The following is a 20,017-nucleotide window of genomic DNA, read 5'->3' as shown; positions in this document are numbered from 1 at the left end:
ATTGCTTGGATCTATTGTCCAAATCCAACCACAACAAAAAAAAAAATGATTCTACAATACTTGCAAGCACCAACCAAAAAGAGACACCAATCCTCACTTACAAAATTTGCAAGCACCAACCTACTAGAGACATTGATCCCCACAACTGAGTGCCAAATTGGCAAGAGACACCAATCTCTTCTTTTATGAGGCACCAGGTTTTTTTCCAAAATTTCACCTTCTGCATGTTACTTCTTCAATGGATGATGAACATAATTTTTGTACTTTCACACTTCACAAAATCTGCTCTACATTAAATCTACTCTACCTTGTCGAATGATAAAACATTTTTCTCAAACATTATACTTTAAACACGCTTCACCTTTTTGTACCCCTTTAAGCACCAAAATCAATTACATAAAACACATAGGTTGACCCTTTTAAATTGAATCATAATAATAAAATCCCATGAGTTGGCCTCTGATTACACCTCTTTCAAAATAATAAATTTCATGAGTTGGCCTCCAATTTTACCTTTTTCAAAATAATAAGATTACATGAGTCAGACTCCAATTAAAGCCAATCTAACAAACAATATCCCAAACTTCGACATCAACAACCTTTGTCATCAATGACAATATTTTGAACAATCTCACTCTGACATCAATGACCATTTTTGCAACAATCTCCTTCCTTGAACAAAACATACTTTGACATCAACGACAACATTTCCAACACCAACAATCCTCAATGAGCAATATGAGGTATTGTATTAGTCCCTTCATAGTGATCAATGATTGCAACAATGACTTCACCATTTCTAGTCCAGAGTATATGATACTTTATGAGCTTTAGTTTTCCTCACCGTTTACTCTTTGCAATTCTTACTACCAATTCCAAGCTATATGAACTCGTTTATTAACCACTTTTGTGGGTAATACCTCGTTCTTTTGGCATTTCTATGCCTTTGTTCTTCCCCTGTGTGTGGCCTTTTGTAGGCTTCTTTTCCTACAACTTTCTATTGTAAATTGTTTTACTCTAAAGTCCCATTGACCTTTGTTTAATTATTTGTGGAAATTAATATAATTTATTTATTTCTTTCTTTCTCTCTCTTCTTGTTTTAAGGGATATGTCTAAGACATCCAAGGTTCATATGATGGCAACCAAGAGGATATTGAGTTATGTGAAAAGTACTATCAATTTTGATATTCATTATTAAGCTTCAAAAATGTTTGAATTTGTTGGTTTTAGTGATTCTAATTGGGAACATAATTTGATGACCACAAATCATCCAAAACTTGTGTTTCACTTGGTTCGGGCTTGGTTACTTGGAGATCAATGAAGGAAAGTTCAATTGCCCTTTCATCTTCAGAAGGAAAGTATATTGTGATAACTTCAGCAAGTACACAGCCATTATGGTTGTGAAATGTTCTAGAAAAAATAGGGTAGAAACAAAATCGACCTACAAATTTTTTTTGTGATCACATGGGCACTATCAAATTAGCCAAGAGCCCAATCCATCACAAAATCTATAAAAGGAAGTATTGGGGCTCATTGTTGCATATGTTGATGAATGATATTGTATGCTATTAAATTGAACCTAAGGTCCTTCCACAATCTTCTAAGGATGAAAACCCTCTATAGATTTCTAGTTTCAGTTTTGAAATATAATCCCTAGCTAGATTGGTGTGATTTCATTTCAGAGATCACCATTGCACTTCAAACAAAGTTTTCAATTTTGGATATAGACATGAAGATGTTTGATGTTTTCTAAGTTTGATTTGAGCAAGTTTGACAAAGGTTATGTGATGTTTTCCAGAGCTCAAGGAGGCAGTTGAAGAGTTCTTGTGTGCTGGCCGTACCATCTCTCGCTAGTTGATTGTGGGTAAATCATTCTCAGTTTGATTTCTGATTGCTAACCGGGACACCATTAATCCATATCCTTGCAGGTCGTACAATATTGTACGAGCAAGATGGTGATTTGTGTGGTTGCACACATGCTGAAACTTGCCTGTGAAGGTGGCATGTAGGTTTAATGCCCTAGTGCTGCACATTTTGGGAATTCTTTAAGATTAATGTTGGTGCCTAGATCCATGAAGGTTATTTGCACTTCTTTGGGGTTGAACTTGTGACATTTGGCATGATTTTGAGAGGCCATACAGTCTCCAAGAGCTGCTGCACCAGCCGCTGAGTTTCTTTTCAAACCTGCTATCTCTTTCTAGTGTCCAACTGTTGGTTATGGGACCTGTTGTGACCTTTTCACACATCACCCCATTCCAAATGTGAACCCCCTACTTTTTTTGTCCATTTGGTCTTTTGTTTGTGAGTTTTTGGGTAGGTAGGCAATAATTTCCTCAAATTCCTAGTGTTTGTGATGAGCGTTTATGATTTTGTTCTAAGTCTGGAAGCAAGCATTGTCTATTTTAGGGTTTTTGTCCTACAAACTTAGAAAGGAAGTCAGTAATCTTGAGCATAGTGAAATTTGGCTGTGTAGAAAAGAAAATCTTTCAAAGGGCCTTCCAATGAAATTTGAGTGTTTTTCATGAACTTACTATGTTTAGTAAGTCTCGCTGAGACCCTAATTGGCCTTATTCGGAGTTTAAACAAACTTACTATTTTTAGTAACTTTCACTGTGTCTTGTTTGCCCTAATGTTGAGTTTGGAAGAATTTACTATTTTTAGTAAGTCTATTTTTGGAAAGTCTATCCTTGGCAACAAGTGAGCACTGACTGCAAGACAAATGGCCAAGGCATCCAGTTCCAAATCCAGAAAGACGAATGAAGCAAGCAGATGATCAGATTTTGGCTGTCTGGAAATCTTCCTTCAAGGCCTAAGGACATCAAAGAACTTTCCTTGGGCGCAAATCCCAAGAGGAGGATTCATCCTTTATTCCAAATTCCTCCTTCAACCCCCAAATGCGTCAGGAATGTCTCCTTGGGCACAAATCCCAAGACAAGGAGGAATTGTCCTCAAACACGAATTCCTCCTCCAGGCCCAATATGCGCCTAGGCATGCATGAAGTCTTGGAAATGATGAAAAATTATTGTTAGAAAGTTCCTTCTCCAACCCCTAAATGCGTCGAGAATCTCTCCTTGGATGCAAATTCCAAGAAGAGGAGGATTCATCCTTGTGCTTGAATTCCTCCTTCACCCTCCATATGCGCCCAAGTCTCAAGATGGCATGTAAATGACAAATTTTGCTTATGGACAAATTCTTCCTATCCCTCTAGAATGCGCCAAGTCTCAAGAAATCATGGGAGCTCAAGAATATGGCTAAGTGTTGGAAGAATTCCTCCTACCCCCTCCAAGTGCGCTCAAGTATTTTGCAGACATGGAAATTACAAATTTGGCTAAAAATGAAGGAAATCCTCCTCTAGCCCTAATATGCGCCCAAGCACTCAAGACATGGAAATTCAACTAAGGCTAGGAGAGAATCTTCAAATCATCTCATATGCGCCCTAGCAAGAGGAATCCTTCATCATGGAAAATTGGTGCCCAAACATTGAAAAAATAATCCTCCCTATCTAGAATGTGCCTAGGATAGGAAGTAACATGAAGACAAGTATTGAACGCCCAAAAGGGAATATTCCTCATTAATGAGGCATGACACAAGGCATAATGGAAATTGTTATTTCGAAACCAAGTATACTAAGCAGGGTCCACCAGAACAACAAGTCATCTTCCCCTCAACAATGGAAACACAAAGTGTGTTTTGGAAGGAATTAATGAAGTTACAAAAATTACCCCAATGCCAACTTGGCAACATGGTGGGCGAATTTCTTATTTAAACAAGACATGAGATTTCATTCTTCACATTGCATTTCGGAGAGCTCAAGAAAGAGCAAGGAAGGCAAAGTAGCTAAAGTGTGGTCTTTGCATCAACGAGTCCTATCCTCAAAGGTTTTACTTTATTGCAACGTAGTATTCATCCCTAAATTTCCTTAGCATGATTTTAATGTTAGTCATTTTATTTTGCAGGAAGTTAGATGGCAGAATTAAGGTGGCAAGCACATCCAAGCATACTCAGATCAAAAATGAACAAAAAGGATTTTTGTTGGAGTCGCAGATCATTTAAAAGTGGAAGGAAGTCAATGACACTAACTTAGGAACGTTCAATTTGGAGGAACTCAGGAAGAGAATGTTTGGTCACAATGGACATCCTCCGTCAGCTATAGCCAAGAAGATAGCTCAAAGTGAAATTGTGGCAACAGCTGGTTTCCCTCCGTCCATACAGTTCCTGAAGTTGATCATTGAATGTGCAAAATATTACAACTACGAGCGAAGAGCAATTGTAGCTCCTGATGGCAGACTCTTGGTGAATCTCACACCTGAGGCAATTACTCAAGCATTTGGAACTACCACGTATCATTTCATGGTGTACAAGACAAAGGAAAGGGCAACAAAGCTCTATGATTCTGGAGTGGATGGATGTGCGGGTATCATCAATCGTAAATGGATGCAAAAGATAAAGACTCATCATTCCAAAATGCCTAAGCAGCTTACCGGGATGGACTTCCAGCAAGAGTACATTGACCTCGTGCTGCTGATGAGTTGAATCATGGGATGTCCACAGGCATTCATCTTCGAAGCATGGATGTTTTACTTCATCGAGGAAGTCATCAATGCAATAAAGATAGTGGATTGGGCAAGGATAATCAGTGACAACATGGACGAACAATTGAAGAATTTGACGTATTCCTGGTCCTTTTACATGGGCTCATGCGTTGTTTATATGCAAGCAAGGATGGCCAAATTTAGCGGATTATTGAGAAAAGGACCCATGGGATGTGGTCCAAGACAATTTAAAGTACATGAGTGCTATCCTCAGTTGCACTTGTATATCATTGCCTATTTCAAAATAGCTAATGATGCCTTCACCATGCATATTGTCCACTCCTTACAGGGAGGCGTTCACATGAGGCCATCATAGGAAGCGAAAAAATTGATAAAAAAGTATGGAGTATGGTTCATTCCATTTCCAAGATTCACCTACATCTGGCTTCAAGGATTCTCTTCCTATCCGTATAGGCTCCCAAGGTACCCAACTAACAAGATGGTACTGCTCAAGGTAATGAGGCAGTTGACAACTTATGATGAGATTCAAAAAAAGAAGGGTGGAATCGATTTCCCAATCATCATGGGAGATTCCGATGAAGTGTGCTTGTCATTAGCTGCAGTGGAGATGTCAATGGCGGAACTGCAGTTCTATCACCTCACATTCCACAATACGAGATCAGATTTTGATCCATATGACAAGATAAGAATGGTGGTTGGCATGATGCATAAACATAAGTGTTGACGTGTCTAAAGTCGTATCGCTACAACTATATCCAGCCAATGCAGAATAGAATGTTCTCGATGAGTATCCTATCCTCTCTTGTATAAGGAAGCCCTAATGTTGTTTTTAATCGATCAAAGGGGACAACCTCAAGGTTCCAAATGTCAGTTCTCAACTGCGGGATAACTCAACAGTCGATGTGTTTTGCTACGAGCACAAGGGGTCTTACGTTTTACAACAAGCTGGTCTATATCTGATTCTCGAACTGGGAAATAAAAGCAAAAGAGAAGGGTTTAGGAAACCTAAAATTAATAAGACTGGTATGTGGGTAGACGGATTCAACATAACCAATCCCTGCTTGGTCAGAATGGCTCACAACCTCGCAGGAACAATGCAATCTTCAAGGGGACTTGGAAGATTTTCAGACTACAAATGCATGGCTAAGCACCCAATCCTAGTGCAACTCAAACGGACACTTGCAATTGAACTAAACGCAATTAAAGGCTCGGGCTAACTATACACAAGGACATACAATCAGCATATCCTCAACGGTATGAGCCCGAATCCATCAAATACCTGCACACCCAAAAAAAAGGATCTATCTAAATTGCTGAAAGAAACCATGCAAACAGACTAAAACCAAGATGATAAACACCAAACCAATGTCCATTATATTGATTCTAGCTGCCTATTACAACAATTTCTGCAGCATTTCTATGCTACTCCTAAAATTTAACCTTCTACAATCCAACCTATTCTAACTGAAATTTAACAGTCTAACTGCCTAAAAATTTAACAATAATCTAACCCTTTACAAAAGAAAGGCCTCTGCCTTTTATAGAATTTACAATTTTAATCGACAGCCAAGATTGACTGCATCCAAGGGCCCTGATCTACCTCCTAGAAACTGGCAGCTTTAACCCATGCCCACTCAATTCTCAGTTATCCCTTCAACCACCTTCTCAACTGCCTACTACTATTTGTCTTTAACTCGGTCCACCTAGCAGTTGGAGATAACTAACCTTTGTTCCACCTTGTTTCAAAATATCTTGAGCGGGAACCACAAGCAGCTTTACATTAAACAATTTCAGTTTTTAGGAACTAAACTTCTAGAATTAAATCCAGCAGTGTATTCTTCTGAGGATGCATATTTGTAGCATTTTGAATGTTCTTCGATCTTTGGTCTCAATGGTGGACTTCAAATTATCATTCAGTGGCACGCTTCCCAATGCTTGAATCTGACCTTGCGTTGCATCTTTTCTCCTCGGTGTTGATTGTGATCAAGTCTCCAATCTGAGCTTTAAGTTGACACTCTAGCTCTTCCTTGACGTCGTCGATTCTGCAAGCAATCAATTTCACTTTAATAATCATTTTGAAAAATTAAGTTAATTATTTTAACAATCATATTAAATTTAACTTTATATCTCTTGTTGAAGAAACTCGGCCTTATGAGTGAGAATGTGAGACTCTGTCTAAAACTCCTTACAAATTTCGCCCCTGTATTCTTTCACTTCTTTTCGCGACTAAGGGAGAAATTCGGTCCTGAGAAGCAATTTGGAAGCTTTCACTTTTAAAACTCTTTTCTCCCCCCATTTCACATTTCATCAGCTCCCTAGAAGGCCAAGGTTTATAACGCCTTTCATAAAATTCGGGCTTTTTGATATGTTTTGGGCGATTTTGAATGTTGAATGATTTTCGGCATTCAAGAAAACCTTTCAAGTTTTTCGGCTCAATGAGCCGATCAGAATGACTCTAGACGTTTTGTTTGTTATTTTCGGCCTTTTGCCCCTTTTCGGCCTATGAAGCAATATGGCGAATTTTGGACGTTTTTGGACTTCGCGATTTTGGTCCTCTTATGTTGTTTTGGTTTTCGGCATTTGAGATATGCACGAACTTGTAGTTATTGTTCATTTTCGGGCCTTATGAGGCTTTTGCGAGAATTAGAGCTTTTTCGGCTAAATGGGACCTTTTGCACGAATTTAGATGTTTTCGGCCTATAAAGTTATCTTGTCAACTTAACGCCTTTTCACCTTTTCGGCTCATTGCACGATTTTGAACGAATTTTAGGCCTTCTTCATTATTTCGACTAAATGAGCTGATTTGCGCGATTCTGAACTCTTTTCATTTCCGGCTCAATGAATCGAAATGTGCAACTTTAATCCTTCACCATTCTCAGCCTTTAAACACGAAATGTGCAACTTTCTACTTACCCTCTCACAAAAACGACTTTCGATTTTGTGAGGCATTTCATGTTTTAGGTTTGAAGCACACTTCGGGTTCTTGAGCTCAAACCGCGCAATTTGGAATGCTATTCAACAGATTTTCGGGCTTCTACCTTATTTCGCACGACCTAGGGCCTAACACATTTCACATTTTCGGGCATATCAGGTGTTCTGCGTGATTTAGACTTAGCTATAGGTTTTCGGGCTAAGGAACCATTTTGTGAGATTTTCACTTTAAACTTCGGGCTTCTAACGGAGGAATGAGCGATTTTGAGATGTTTGCTTGATTTGAAAGTCGGGATTTTGGATGCATTTGTGCAAGCTAGGCTCTCATTTTCAGGTTAAGAAGTCATTTTGCGATTTCATTGCTTGCCCTCTCTATCCACCAAACTCGGGGCTTATTCTCTCCTATCGGGTGGACTTAAAAAAAGACGGTGGTCCCCTGAAACAGAGGTGTGTGTACAGAACGCATAACAATAAGATACTACTCGAATATTATTGAGCTAATAGCAAGGATGATTATGAGGTCAGGAAGAGAATGTGTTCCAAGTTACTCCTCAGAATGATAAGGATATGTGAAATCCTCCCAATGCCAGAGTAGGTGGAAGAGGATGTGAACAATGTTCATCCAGATTTTGAGAAAGAGAAAGACAAGCCAATCCAAGGACCTAATTGGTCAGAACCAAAGATTGTTGATCTTGACACACTAAGTAGGCCGGCTACAAAATCCACAAGATTTTGGGTTGAGCGTCACATCAGCAAGTTGAAAGAAAAAAATTCCCGCCAAACATATGATTTAATGGGAGACTTGGAATCACAAGATGAGACTACTGAGAAAATCATCAAGAGTTCAAGCCAAAGAAGGAACAATTCCACAAGGAAAGACAGAACGTGGAAAAGAGAAGAGCATTGCCCAAGATTCGCAGTCGAAGAAAAGGCAAGAGGTCCAAAGAGAAGAACCACAATAGAAGAAACAAAGATTAAAAGAGGTGCAGTCACCTAGCAACTCCTCAAGCATGCAAGAAATTGGCATCTTCGCAGGAGAAATAGCGGGATTCGACACAAGAAATCAGTCATAGGAAGAGGGCCAAGTCACTTCAAAGGCACAAGATACACTAAGTGTCACTGCTTCTAGGAGGTCTACTTAGCAAAGGAATAAAGAACAAGAACTTCCTCCAGATATGGAGCAGTATATCCAAGATTGTTTCAAAGTAACAGCAATTGAAGACTTGGGGCTCCTTGAAGAAGTAACACGAGAGCAAGAACAGCTAGGAGTGCATGATCAACAGTCGACTGCTCCAGAATGGCTAAGGGAAAGAATGAGAAGGGATCCAAAGAAGAAATTGATCCAGCAGTAGAGTTGGAAGAATTTCTAAGCCGAATAAATAAGCCACTAGAGAAAAAGGCGGCAAAGAAATTCTCCAAGGTCACCAAAAACAAATCAATATCCAAAACTCTACATGTGGCAGTGCCAAGGACTGATAAGGCCAGCGATGAAATTACTCCTGAGGAATATGATGTAACAACAGTTGATTTGGGATGTGCTACCAAGGCACAAGTAATGGAGGATTTTGATGATTCCTCTCAAGCACTGAAAGAACAAATGAGAAATATGGAAGGGAAATACAAGATACTAAAAAGTGAGAACAAAGCTCTGTGTGGGTATGTGTAACACCTAATGCATTCATTTAGGAAGGAAGACCAGGCTTTTGTTCCTCCTACAACTCTTCTGAAGGAATCAGTTGATGGGCTTGAAGAAATGAGGAAAATCACCCAAGGCACTAAGAAATAGGTGAAGAACACTACAGCATGTAAGTTCACTGAGGACTTGGCTTAGATATATGGGAGTCTTGGCTATCCTTGGCAGAATTAAGAATGTTGACCAAGCATGGGAAGTCACGCACATCTACAAGGACATGACCATTCCACACCTAGAAGCATTGATTGAAATCCCCAGGCAAGCATTGATAGATAGTGAAGTCATAAGGGAAAATGAAGCATATGACTTCCCTCGTGGCATTGTGCAATGACTACCAGGAAAGAATTCTTTGAAAGATTAAATGAGGAGTCAGCTCGATTGAGGACAGCAGTCAAGAACATTCAGGAAGGAATCCTCAATACTATAGAGGCATTATTTGCAAAGAGACTAACAGACGAGGAGCTAACAGTGCGTAATTTGAGGAATAGGCTGGACGAATTTTTTTCCGTAGAATCCTTCTCAGAGGATCATCTAGAGAATGTTTCCCTATTCTCAAGCATCATGCACAAGACTCAAGAGGCAATGTCAAGAAGGGAGAAGATTTTCTACAAGTGTGAAAAGGACATAGCTATTTTGGAGTATAAGCTCAAGACTGCACCAAGTGTCTCTGTGGACAAACTTGAAACCATCATGGCTCAATTCATTGCATTTGTCGTCAAAGAGAGGGATAGTGGGCACCCTATTTTGGGTGATGATCTATTAAATGCATAATGAAGTTGTGGGCTACTAAAAGCATAGTGGGCGTCCTATTTTGAGTGATGGGCTATTAAAAACATAGTGGGAGTGATGACTTATTAATTATCAGGCCCACTGCTCGGCACCACATGGGTCATTTTCAGTCAAACACTAATTAGGGTTTGCATGGAGAGATCTCAACCCTTGATTCCAATTTGATCTTGGTCATCCATTTCATTTTGGGGGCCTATAAAAGGGGTTTGCCCCTTCATTTGTAACAGAGGAGAGAATTTGTATGAAATTGTGGATATAAACTATCAAGACAATAAGAGTAACTCGTTGAATTTGGTGATTACTTGTATTGTTTTGAAGTTTGCATGGTTTCCCTTCCTCAAGTAGATTAGATTTGTTTTCAAGCAATTAGATGAACGAAATAGATAATATTGTTTTGTGGTGAAATCATTCGCTCATACCTTTTGCAAATAGATGATTTCTACTTACAATGTAAGGTTGGTCTGAGCCTTTTTATGTGGATGCTTAACTTCGATCATCAAATGCACATTTTTCTCTTTGATGGTATTCACTGATGGTGTGAAAATTCTTAGCACAACCCTTGAAGATTGCACTTCCCTTGCGTAGTTGCCTAGGGAGGCGAAACAAAGCGTGGTCGATTTCACCTAAACAATCATTGTCTCGAGTTCTTTAGATTTAGAATATAACCTCTCAATCCCTTACTCATTTACTTTCTGCATATTTCATTGAAAACATTTCAAAAACACTTGCTCTTGCCAAATCATTCACAATATTTCTTTGAAATCCAAATTTGCTCAAGTCTCCTTAAAGACTGTTTCACTTCACATAAGTCCCCCTTGGATTACCAGCATACATCAAGCCAAAGGAGCTCATATCCAACACAAAGTCACATGTTTGCAATAGGAACCTTGGAATCACTTGTACGATCTTTCACAATCCTAGCATACACGGGATTTTACTCAAGAGAGGATAGAGTGTCCTTTGGAAACTTTATTCTGTGTTGGTGTGGTCACAAAACACCCATCAACGGGACCTTTTGTGGTAATTTTTGGATTGAATGGAGAGGTTTGAGCATGGATATTTCGGGTATAGAACACATTTTTCCAGTTTTTCTAGAGCATTATCAGACGAATACAACTACCAAACTAATGTTTTCTTATTCCCAGTGATGGGGTGGAGTTTGAGTGTGCTGGAGTTGATATCATAGGTGTATGTTTGTTGTTGGCTTGTTGGGTGAGAGTTGATTGGAATTTCCGGGAGTTTCTCTCACTGTCATGACTTTAACAGTGTGCTTTAAGTCCATTAACAAGGCTGTACCAGCCTTCCAGTCATATCTTTCAAGGTATAATATTGCTAATCTCAAGTTGGCTGGGCTTCCTTCATATTGGGCATTGCTCAGTGGTGTTTGATCTCATATCAGCACTTGTATCAGCAATTAATCTTCTTATCATGATGTTTATGATGCCTATGTACAAACTTGTAACGCTACGAATAGCCTTACCACCAGAAGTAATTGTTTATAGGTGCTCAATATTGTAACACTGGATGTTAGTACTGCCAGTGAGTTGATCTGGTTTATTTTGCTAATACTTACCCCACTGAACAAGTGTTTTCTTGTAATCACCAACCACTGGACAAGTGGAAGGAGCTTGTTATTTACTTTCCGATGAATAATCTTTCCAACTGTTAGTGGATGTGCCCCAATTGTTAGTTGCTTTCAGTTTAAATAAGCTTTCCCACTAAAAAGTGGATGTGCCTCTAAGCTTTCCCATGAAAATGGATGTGCCATTGTAATTCCTGCTGAATAAGCAGATGTTTACTTTTATGTATTGCATGCATCCCACTGAATAAGTGGTTTGGCCAGCTTGCTTACTGGTGCCTTTCTTTCAATAGTTTTTTTTCAGTACTTTGAATCCAGAACACCGTATGCTCTCACCTCGCCTTTCCAGGATCTGGGTGATTAGAAAGTGGAAAGGAAGTTGTTATTGTTAATTTTAGGATCAAACTGATAAATTAGGATCACACAGATGACAGAAATGACATAAAATCAAAATAATGAACACTAGGAACACCAAAACTACCCTGGGAAAACCTCCCTCTTGGAGGTGAAAAACCCAGCTATAAATCTCAGATCTTATTATGCAATAATTAGTCAGTATCTTTACAATGAGCTTCAACACTTGAAGCAATCAGCAAGCTATGCACAGTAGTGTAATGTCTTCAACCTAGGGCAAATATACAAAGATGAACTATCTGCAATAGATATGATATTCGCTGTCACAAGAAGGGCTGCAGACTCTGAGATGAAGTTCACTCTACCTTCAATGATATATCACGGCCTCAAGATGATGTTCGCTACCTGTATGAACAGTTCGCAGTCACAAAAGTATGATTCGCTGCCTTCAAGATCAGTTCGCTGCCTGTAAGAACAGTTCGCAGTCACAAAAGTATGATTCGCTGCCTTCAAGATCAGTTCGCTGACTTAGGATGATTCGCTGTCTTCCAAAAGATAGTTCACTGATCACTGCTGCTGATTATAGAATATAGTTGCTGTGTATATTGTTCACTGAAATGTGTGTTGAACTTGATACAATGATTCACACTTTGTATATATATGAGACTTAGCCTCCCAATTCATCATAGGTCGGCTTACAACAAGGAGGAATATAATGCTTTAGATTAGGCACCCAAGATAGGGTCAGCCCTACATGCTACAAGTTACCTCAATACAAGTTACATTCAATATAGGACTTGACCTATCCACAAGTTACATTATAGGTCACGCCCAATTTTCATATTTGCAAGTTACATACACCACCCAAATAGGGCCAGACCTAAACAAGAATTTATGTAACAAAATGTGATAGTAAACATGGCTAAGGCCGACAAGGCCATACACATGCTAAGTGTGCTAGGTCGGCCCTAGAAGGGATCCGACCTAGATACAAATATCAACATCCTTAATGGTTACAAGTTACATAATGCGTTTGGGTCCAGCCCAATACAAGCAATACTTATGTTTGATCCGAACTAGCTATTATTTCAACAGTTATGTGTTTCATTTCAGTTTGAAAACTAACCAAATTTTCAAAAATAAATTGAGGGTGGTGATTACAATCAAATTGCCTCAAAACCTTGTAAAGATGTAGCTCCTGAGCTGATTCCCAAGTACTCAAATTACCACCTCCTCAATTCCTGAATCACTGATCTCTCGAACCATTGAACAAGAATCCATGTTGAGCTACACTCGCAGAACTCCATCAAGTTGTCTCATGAACCCCATAAGGGTATAAATCCAAAGATCCACAAGCTCCCAAGTTAACAAGGCAACCATCAATCCTAAACTTCAACTACACTAGATTCTTTTATCTCTTCAAAGTGCAGGCTTTTTAAAATACATGCAATTCATCATTCATCTTGGCATAGTAATCTTTTACAGGAGTTCTTCGCATTTTGGTGGCCTACTCAAATCAAAAGCCACAAAATCAAAATTGAGTTGAGTTCCTTGGAGGCAGAATATTGTGTAGGTTGATTTTGCACTTTAAGCATATGCAACAAAGTGGTCTTCCCCAAATTATCAAGACCCAAGGAAAATATCATGCCCTCCTCCTACCATATGCCCAATGTGGCCCAATCAAATAGATATTTAACCTCTTCTTAAACCCTAACACATACTTCCAACAAACTAACTTGAAAATATGCCCTATCTGAACATTGGCACAAACACTAGTTGTTCGTTTGGAAACCCTAGTCTCAAGTTTCAATTGCCCTAGCTGTGAAATTTTGGCTGCTGATTTGAACCATAACTACAAGCAAAAAGTGGCTCAAATAAACCAAAAATTTGTATGCAATAGTTTGCCCAAGTCATAAATTGAAGAAGCCCTAAGCGCCAATTTCAGTAGAAACCCTCAATTTTAATAGCAAAAATCTACTGAAAAAAATATTGTAAAAAACTCAAAAAACCTTAGCCACGACTAACATTACTCAAACCCTAGTTTTTCTACATGACATGACTGACCCTAAACACTAAAAATAGTAAACTCACTTACACTAAGGTGACTTTGTTAAAAAAGTATGCCTTATCTTCTAATAATCAGTTAATATTATTCTAATATCTATCTAGGCTTATATACAGACATTGGTGATTGGAATTGTGCCTTGAGCATGACAATGTTAGATAGCCTATTACTATTGACAAATGCTAAACTTTGTCATGATTATCATAGTGAATCGACTGTGAAGAATCAACAGTTATGGTCTTGTTGTCTCCAATCAGTTTCTCTAGTCTCTATGAGTCTAAGTGTCCAAGAAAGACCGATGGCTAGGCTGACAGTGAAAAAACCAAAAAATGTAATCACTCCCTAAGCTTTGACAAAATAGATTGTGTTTATAAAGTACATGATGGTGACTACAGTCTATCCTAAAGGATGATCTTGATTGCATGTTTGATGATGCATTTTTTTGAAGTCTTTGAGCCCCCCCTATGCTACACTATAATGATTGCCTTGATTGAAATAGAGGGTGCATAAGATTTAGAAAGTTGGAAGACCAATGGCACATTCCCAAAATAGTTAATCTTGTCAAAGTTTTGTGCTTGAGTTAGAATTGTGGTGCTAGTTGACTACCCTTAAGAAGCAAGTACCTTACCTAGCTACATGAACTATAGGGATGAACCTATAAACAAGGGTATAATCATAGGGATTATGGATATTATATTGATAAACTTACATGCAAAGAGGGAAAATTTGGGAAATCCCACCAAAAAATAAATAGTAACTAGGGAAATCTTTTGACTAGCTCATATTTAGAACACTCTACATTTGGACTATGATATAAATCCATGAACTTGTATAGTTAGCCAGTATGGCTTAGGACTGAATGTTGCTTGGAACTTTTGGACGAGTGATTGAGAATAATTAGAAATTTGATGTGGTTATTTATTGATAAATACACCTTAATTCTGAGATAGACAAGGTGTACATTCAAAATGTGGGAGAAGGGGATGCCTCTATGTAGTCTTCATTACAAAGAATCGGGATCATTCATGAGAAAGGATTCCATGTTTTAAAAAAGAATCTCATTACCCTTTCCAGTCCATGTTGTAGAAAGGATTCCCCTTACCCTTTTCTGTACCTTCACCAGTTGGGCAGAGTTTGTTATCTCTTTTTAATTGTTGATGTTCTATTTGATCTGTGGATGAGAAGAGAAAATTGGAACGATAAGATTATATGATCATTGAGATAGTCATGTCATCATCCAAGACGAGGAGATAGAAATTCCTGGAGTGCACCAATGATTTCATTATCTCTGCATTAAGGGATAGGGAATGAAGGGTTTCATTGCTGCTTGTCTCATTAATCTTTAGTTAAATCATACAATTGTTGTGATCATGTTCACAATTCATCATGCATATTATATGGCTCTGCATGACTGCACTAGTGATTGCATGCTAACAGTGATAACATGGCACACATAGTTCTGTCTTACCTTGTTGGCTCTCCTCACCTCCCACTCACACGTGATGTGTGGAGGAATCCTTAGGCTCTATGGCTGGAGGCAATACACTCCAATGACACTCTATCTGTCCCTCCCTCTCTCTTCCCAATGCTAGCAGTCCCATAGAGAGACCATTTATCAAATTTGGATTGTTACTTTCAATTTGTACATTGTTTTACCTGCAGATTTGGCAGGATTGTAATGGATGAAATGCAATCCTTTTTAATCATTGAATTTCTCATTCTGTACCATATCAACAATATTGGAACTGCACATAACAATGTTATACCTTTGCAAACAGATAGTACCTTTTCAAACGATGTTTAAAAAAGTTGAAAACATGGATAAACATTGCTGGCCCAAAATAGTTGTTGAAGAGAATTTGAACTGAAGGAAGAAGACTTGGATGGAGCAGAACAAGTGGATGACCAAATGTGACCTTAATTTGCAAGAATGTCCTTATACCAATGAAAAGATAAAAAAATTTGTGTTAGAAAAATCCAGGACTGCCATGAGGACAAAACAAATTGGTTGGAAAAAAGCGCACTGTATCAGAGTTTAACCCCATGTGGGAACATGATGAAAAAGCTTATTTAAGGGCCACAATTAAGGAAAAAGCTAAAGTTTTAGTTGCTCAGTTGAGACTGGGTCTCATCATCTTAGATGTGAGACAGTTAGATGGACAGTCCCCAAGGAAGATTAAGAAGAACAAACTTGCAATTTCTGCAGCAAGGGGTGGTTGAACTTGAAACTGAACAACACTTCATCCTAGAATATGCAGTGTATGAAGATATTCGTACTCAATTTAAAAACATTTTGCAAGTGGATAGTCTGAATAAGATTTATGAGGAAACAAGACTTCACAAAATGGCAGGTATCTTAATCAAGATACATAATATACGAGCCAACATCTAAGAAAACTTAAAAATAGGTTAACAATGGGTCACTTGGTCCTTGGACCACTTGGTCTCGTGGACAATATTAAAATTCATTCATTCATTCTACTTGAAGTTTAGGACAGCAGCATAGAATTAAATCAGGAATGTTTCTGTTTTAAAACTCAATAATTTTGTACCCATTAAATGAGTATGTACTTCCTTGGAGCTGTTAATGATGAAATATGACAGTTGTTCTTTGAACATAAGTGTTTAATTAACTTTGCAATCTGTGTTTTAATTTTTCAATTATTTAATCTATTTATATTGTACCTTTTGGATTTTAAGTTAATGATAACCTCGAGGATCAACTGAAGAATTGATCTCCATCTCTGGTCAGCATAGCCAATGACTATCAAAAAAGAAAAAGTCCGGTATGATTTTCTGGTGCTCGCTAGAAGTATTCTTACATTTACACTATCATTGTAAGCATTGTTCAAGCATCACTCATATTTACAACCTACTTTTTACATCCATCTTTCATATGCATAGATCCTCCTCTTGCTAGAGGAAATTTTCTGCTGCAATTTGGCTACCAGTGCTTAAATAATGATAGGGATCTATTGAAAAATCTTTTGAAAAATGTTTCATTAAAACAATGAGCCACAACACTAAAGAAATATATTAAAAAAATTAATATCATGTAAATACGTAATATATATATCTATAGCACATTGCTGAAAAATTGATTGCTCAAATAATTGGATAATCTATTCAACGATATACAACCGTATATATAGAGATTACAAGACGACGTTCTAAATTAAGAACAAGGCGTCTAAGTGAAAACTAAAAAGCTAAAAAGCTAAATAAAGCTTAACAAGCTAAATAATAAAAGGCTAACTATGCGTCTTTAATAAAGAAGCAATAGTTTCGCTTAACGTACCAAAACAAGCTAAATAAGTCGACTAAAAAGCTAAATAGCTAAATAAGTCGACAACTAAGATGACCACTAAGAATAGAAGATGACCATTATAGAATAGATATTAATATTATTTTAACAATTGCAATTTAGCCATGGGAATGTTACATGCAATTTACAGGTTCACCTCAGCTCTGATAGAAAAAATCTTCTACACAGATCTTCTACAATTAATTTGGCAAATTAATTCCAGCAAAACTCTTCAATCTAAACTTTATCGGTTGTCTCTTTGTAAATTTTTCTTTTCTATAAATAGAGAGAGCTATCCCCATATCAAAAAAAAAAACTTTATCAGTTGCAACATCTATTCTGTTAAAATATGTCTCTCTATAAGATCTAGTCATACTTAATATAAGGACCTTCCAGAAGTTAAGTAGAGACATTCTTTACCTTCTAAGTTTTTGATACTTCTTTGGAAGATGTGTAACAAGTGCCTACAAGGACATTGACAAAGACGTCAATACATAAAGGTACAACAGCAAACTAGCTTGAAATAATTAGATAACAGTTACAAATATATATAGACCCTACATATGCAAAAATATTGAAGAAAGGAAAGATAATAGAGCAAGGAACATTTCAAATTAAAAGCCAAAATAATTATGATCATAAAGTAATTTCCCAATTAGCACAAGCATAACTAGTTTCTATTCTGAGGAAAGATAATAGAGCAAGGAACATTTTAAATTAAAAGCCAAAATAATTATGATCATAAAGTAATTTCCCAATTAGCACAAGCATAACTAGTTTCTATTCTGATGTTTGACAACCCAATTTTGCCCGTCTAATGTTAAACCTCAGAAAATATATAAAAAGCATTCCAGACTTTCATCAACACAAACCTGGGATTCATTTGATAACCCTAGGGTTCAATGCAGGAAATCAATTTGCTTAATGAAACAGTGAATTTAAAGCACATGTTAAAGCACCCTATGAAAGTATTCTACATTGCCTCCAACAACCTTTAAAACTTGCAAGTTATGTTACATGAGGTTTCAAGGATTGGTGTGGTAAATAATATAAAGCGGGTTTCCAGCACAGTGAAAAAAATTCCCCAAATTTAGGAAACAAGGATATCTTGAGTGTTCTTCAGATTAGATGACACTACTGCAAGGAATCTCTTTTATCAAATTCATAGAGGCCTTACACCTGGCTTCATCCATTGGGGTATGCCACATCCAAATTGGATGTGGTAGTTTATCCAGTTCAGTATTCAATGTTTGTAGATTTCAAGCATGTAACATGCCTCTTTGAGATTTGAGCATGGGTCTCCATTATGAAAATCCCAATGATTTACCATGAGTTCATGCCATTTGACGTGTGTGTGTGTGTTTTAAAATATGAAAGTTTGAAACTTAGTCTTATATAGTTATTTATGATCAAAAAACTTATATTCTATTGATTAAGAGGCTGAGAAAACTGTAAAGTCCCTTCTCAAACGACAGGCCTCAGGATGTCAAATTCTAGCCTACCATATTCCCTAGGCTAGAATAAATAAATAATAAAGTGAATAATTGAAATATGGCCAAAAAGCTAGTGTTCAATGAATAATTATTACAATTATTCATTATGACTTAAAGAGGGGCCACTTTAAGTTACAATGTTATTATTACTAGGCAATATCTTCTTGGTGGGCTATTTATTAATTAGTGTAAATATTAATGCCTAAAGTCAAGTCATCTAAGTCATAAGCTCTTGAAGCATCGATGGCTTTTTGAGGGTTATAAAGAGGAGTTGAGAGGATTCTTGGAGTCATTATCAACTACTTCATTTCATGAATTTAATTCTCTGCAAAAGGGAGAGCAAAAAGCGGGACGAAACCTGTCATGGCAGTTCTGGACGTAGCCCAAGACCTGCACTAAACGTTTAATTCAGTTCTGGAAGCAATTTTGGTGCTTTTCTACTCAGCCGTATCTAACAGATGGAGCCATGGCAAGTGTTAGGAGCAGATTCATTCTCTTCTGAGCTTAAAAAGTATTGGTCAGCCTCTGAAATTAAGAGAATCACAACCAGTAAGGTGGTTTGAAAAATTGCTGCATGATTGAGGGTCTTAGACATTAAGAATCAACATTCCGAAGGTCTGAACAAAGGAGTCTGAGACGACTCTCTTATCAGAAAAATCAGGTTTGATATCTACAGCAAATCTGGGACAACCATAGCTGATCTCAATCAGAAATCAGCGGCCTGAGTGCATGCACAAACCCCAGTGATCCGAATTGGCACGAATTTCAGTAAACTGGAAGCTGTCTACTTAAGGCGATTTCCAGATTTTGTCTAAAAACTTCTGTAGCAGCAGTTTGGGTATGTTTTCCTTGATACTTGTGAATACTGTTTATCTTCAGCAATAATAAATAGTTTTATTTTGTCCTTCTCGTGTGTTTCCTTTAATTCTATCAATATCAAAACAAAACAAATCAAAAATTCAAACAAACCCAAAATCTTTGACAAATTCAGAGGAAAGAATACTTCAAAAATGAATATTCAACTTCAAAAATGAATATTCAACATTAAAATGTTTGAAAGTCTTAAGTGAAATGTGAAACAAACAAACATTAAACATTCAAATAAAATCTGAAACCAAAAATTGCAGGAAGCAGCTATGGTTGAATTTAAAGTATAAAATTTGACAGTTCTATTAGCTATATTATAATAAAAATATATATTTTTTCTGAAACTAAGAACCTAGTAGTATGAAATTAAATATTCAACATAGTAACAT

At 37.4% G+C, this 20,017-nt stretch overlaps 1 protein-coding gene across 5 annotated transcripts in view; it reads right to left on the bottom strand.

Moving 5' to 3' along the window:
• The window catches only part of LOC131073111 (uncharacterized), a 269,602-nt gene that overhangs the window by 192,359 nt on the left and 57,226 nt on the right, over nt 1-20,017 (bottom strand). For all 5 annotated transcript variants that reach the window (XR_009112830.2, XM_058009495.2, XM_059211076.1 and 2 more), the window contains exon 3: nt 17,689-17,732. Coding sequence is in view for 4 of the 5 variants with exons in the window: in XM_058009495.2 (XP_057865478.2) it covers nt 17,689-17,732 (44 nt within the window). In the remaining variant the exon portion in view is untranslated. The remainder of the gene's footprint in view (nt 1-17,688; nt 17,733-20,017) is intronic.

This window comes from Cryptomeria japonica, chromosome 9 (genome assembly GCF_030272615.1).
Source record: "Cryptomeria japonica chromosome 9, Sugi_1.0, whole genome shotgun sequence".
NCBI lineage: Eukaryota > Viridiplantae > Streptophyta > Pinopsida > Cupressales > Cupressaceae > Cryptomeria > Cryptomeria japonica.
Note: the sequence above shows the minus strand (reverse complement) of the source record. Positions and strands in the feature narration are given on the sequence as shown.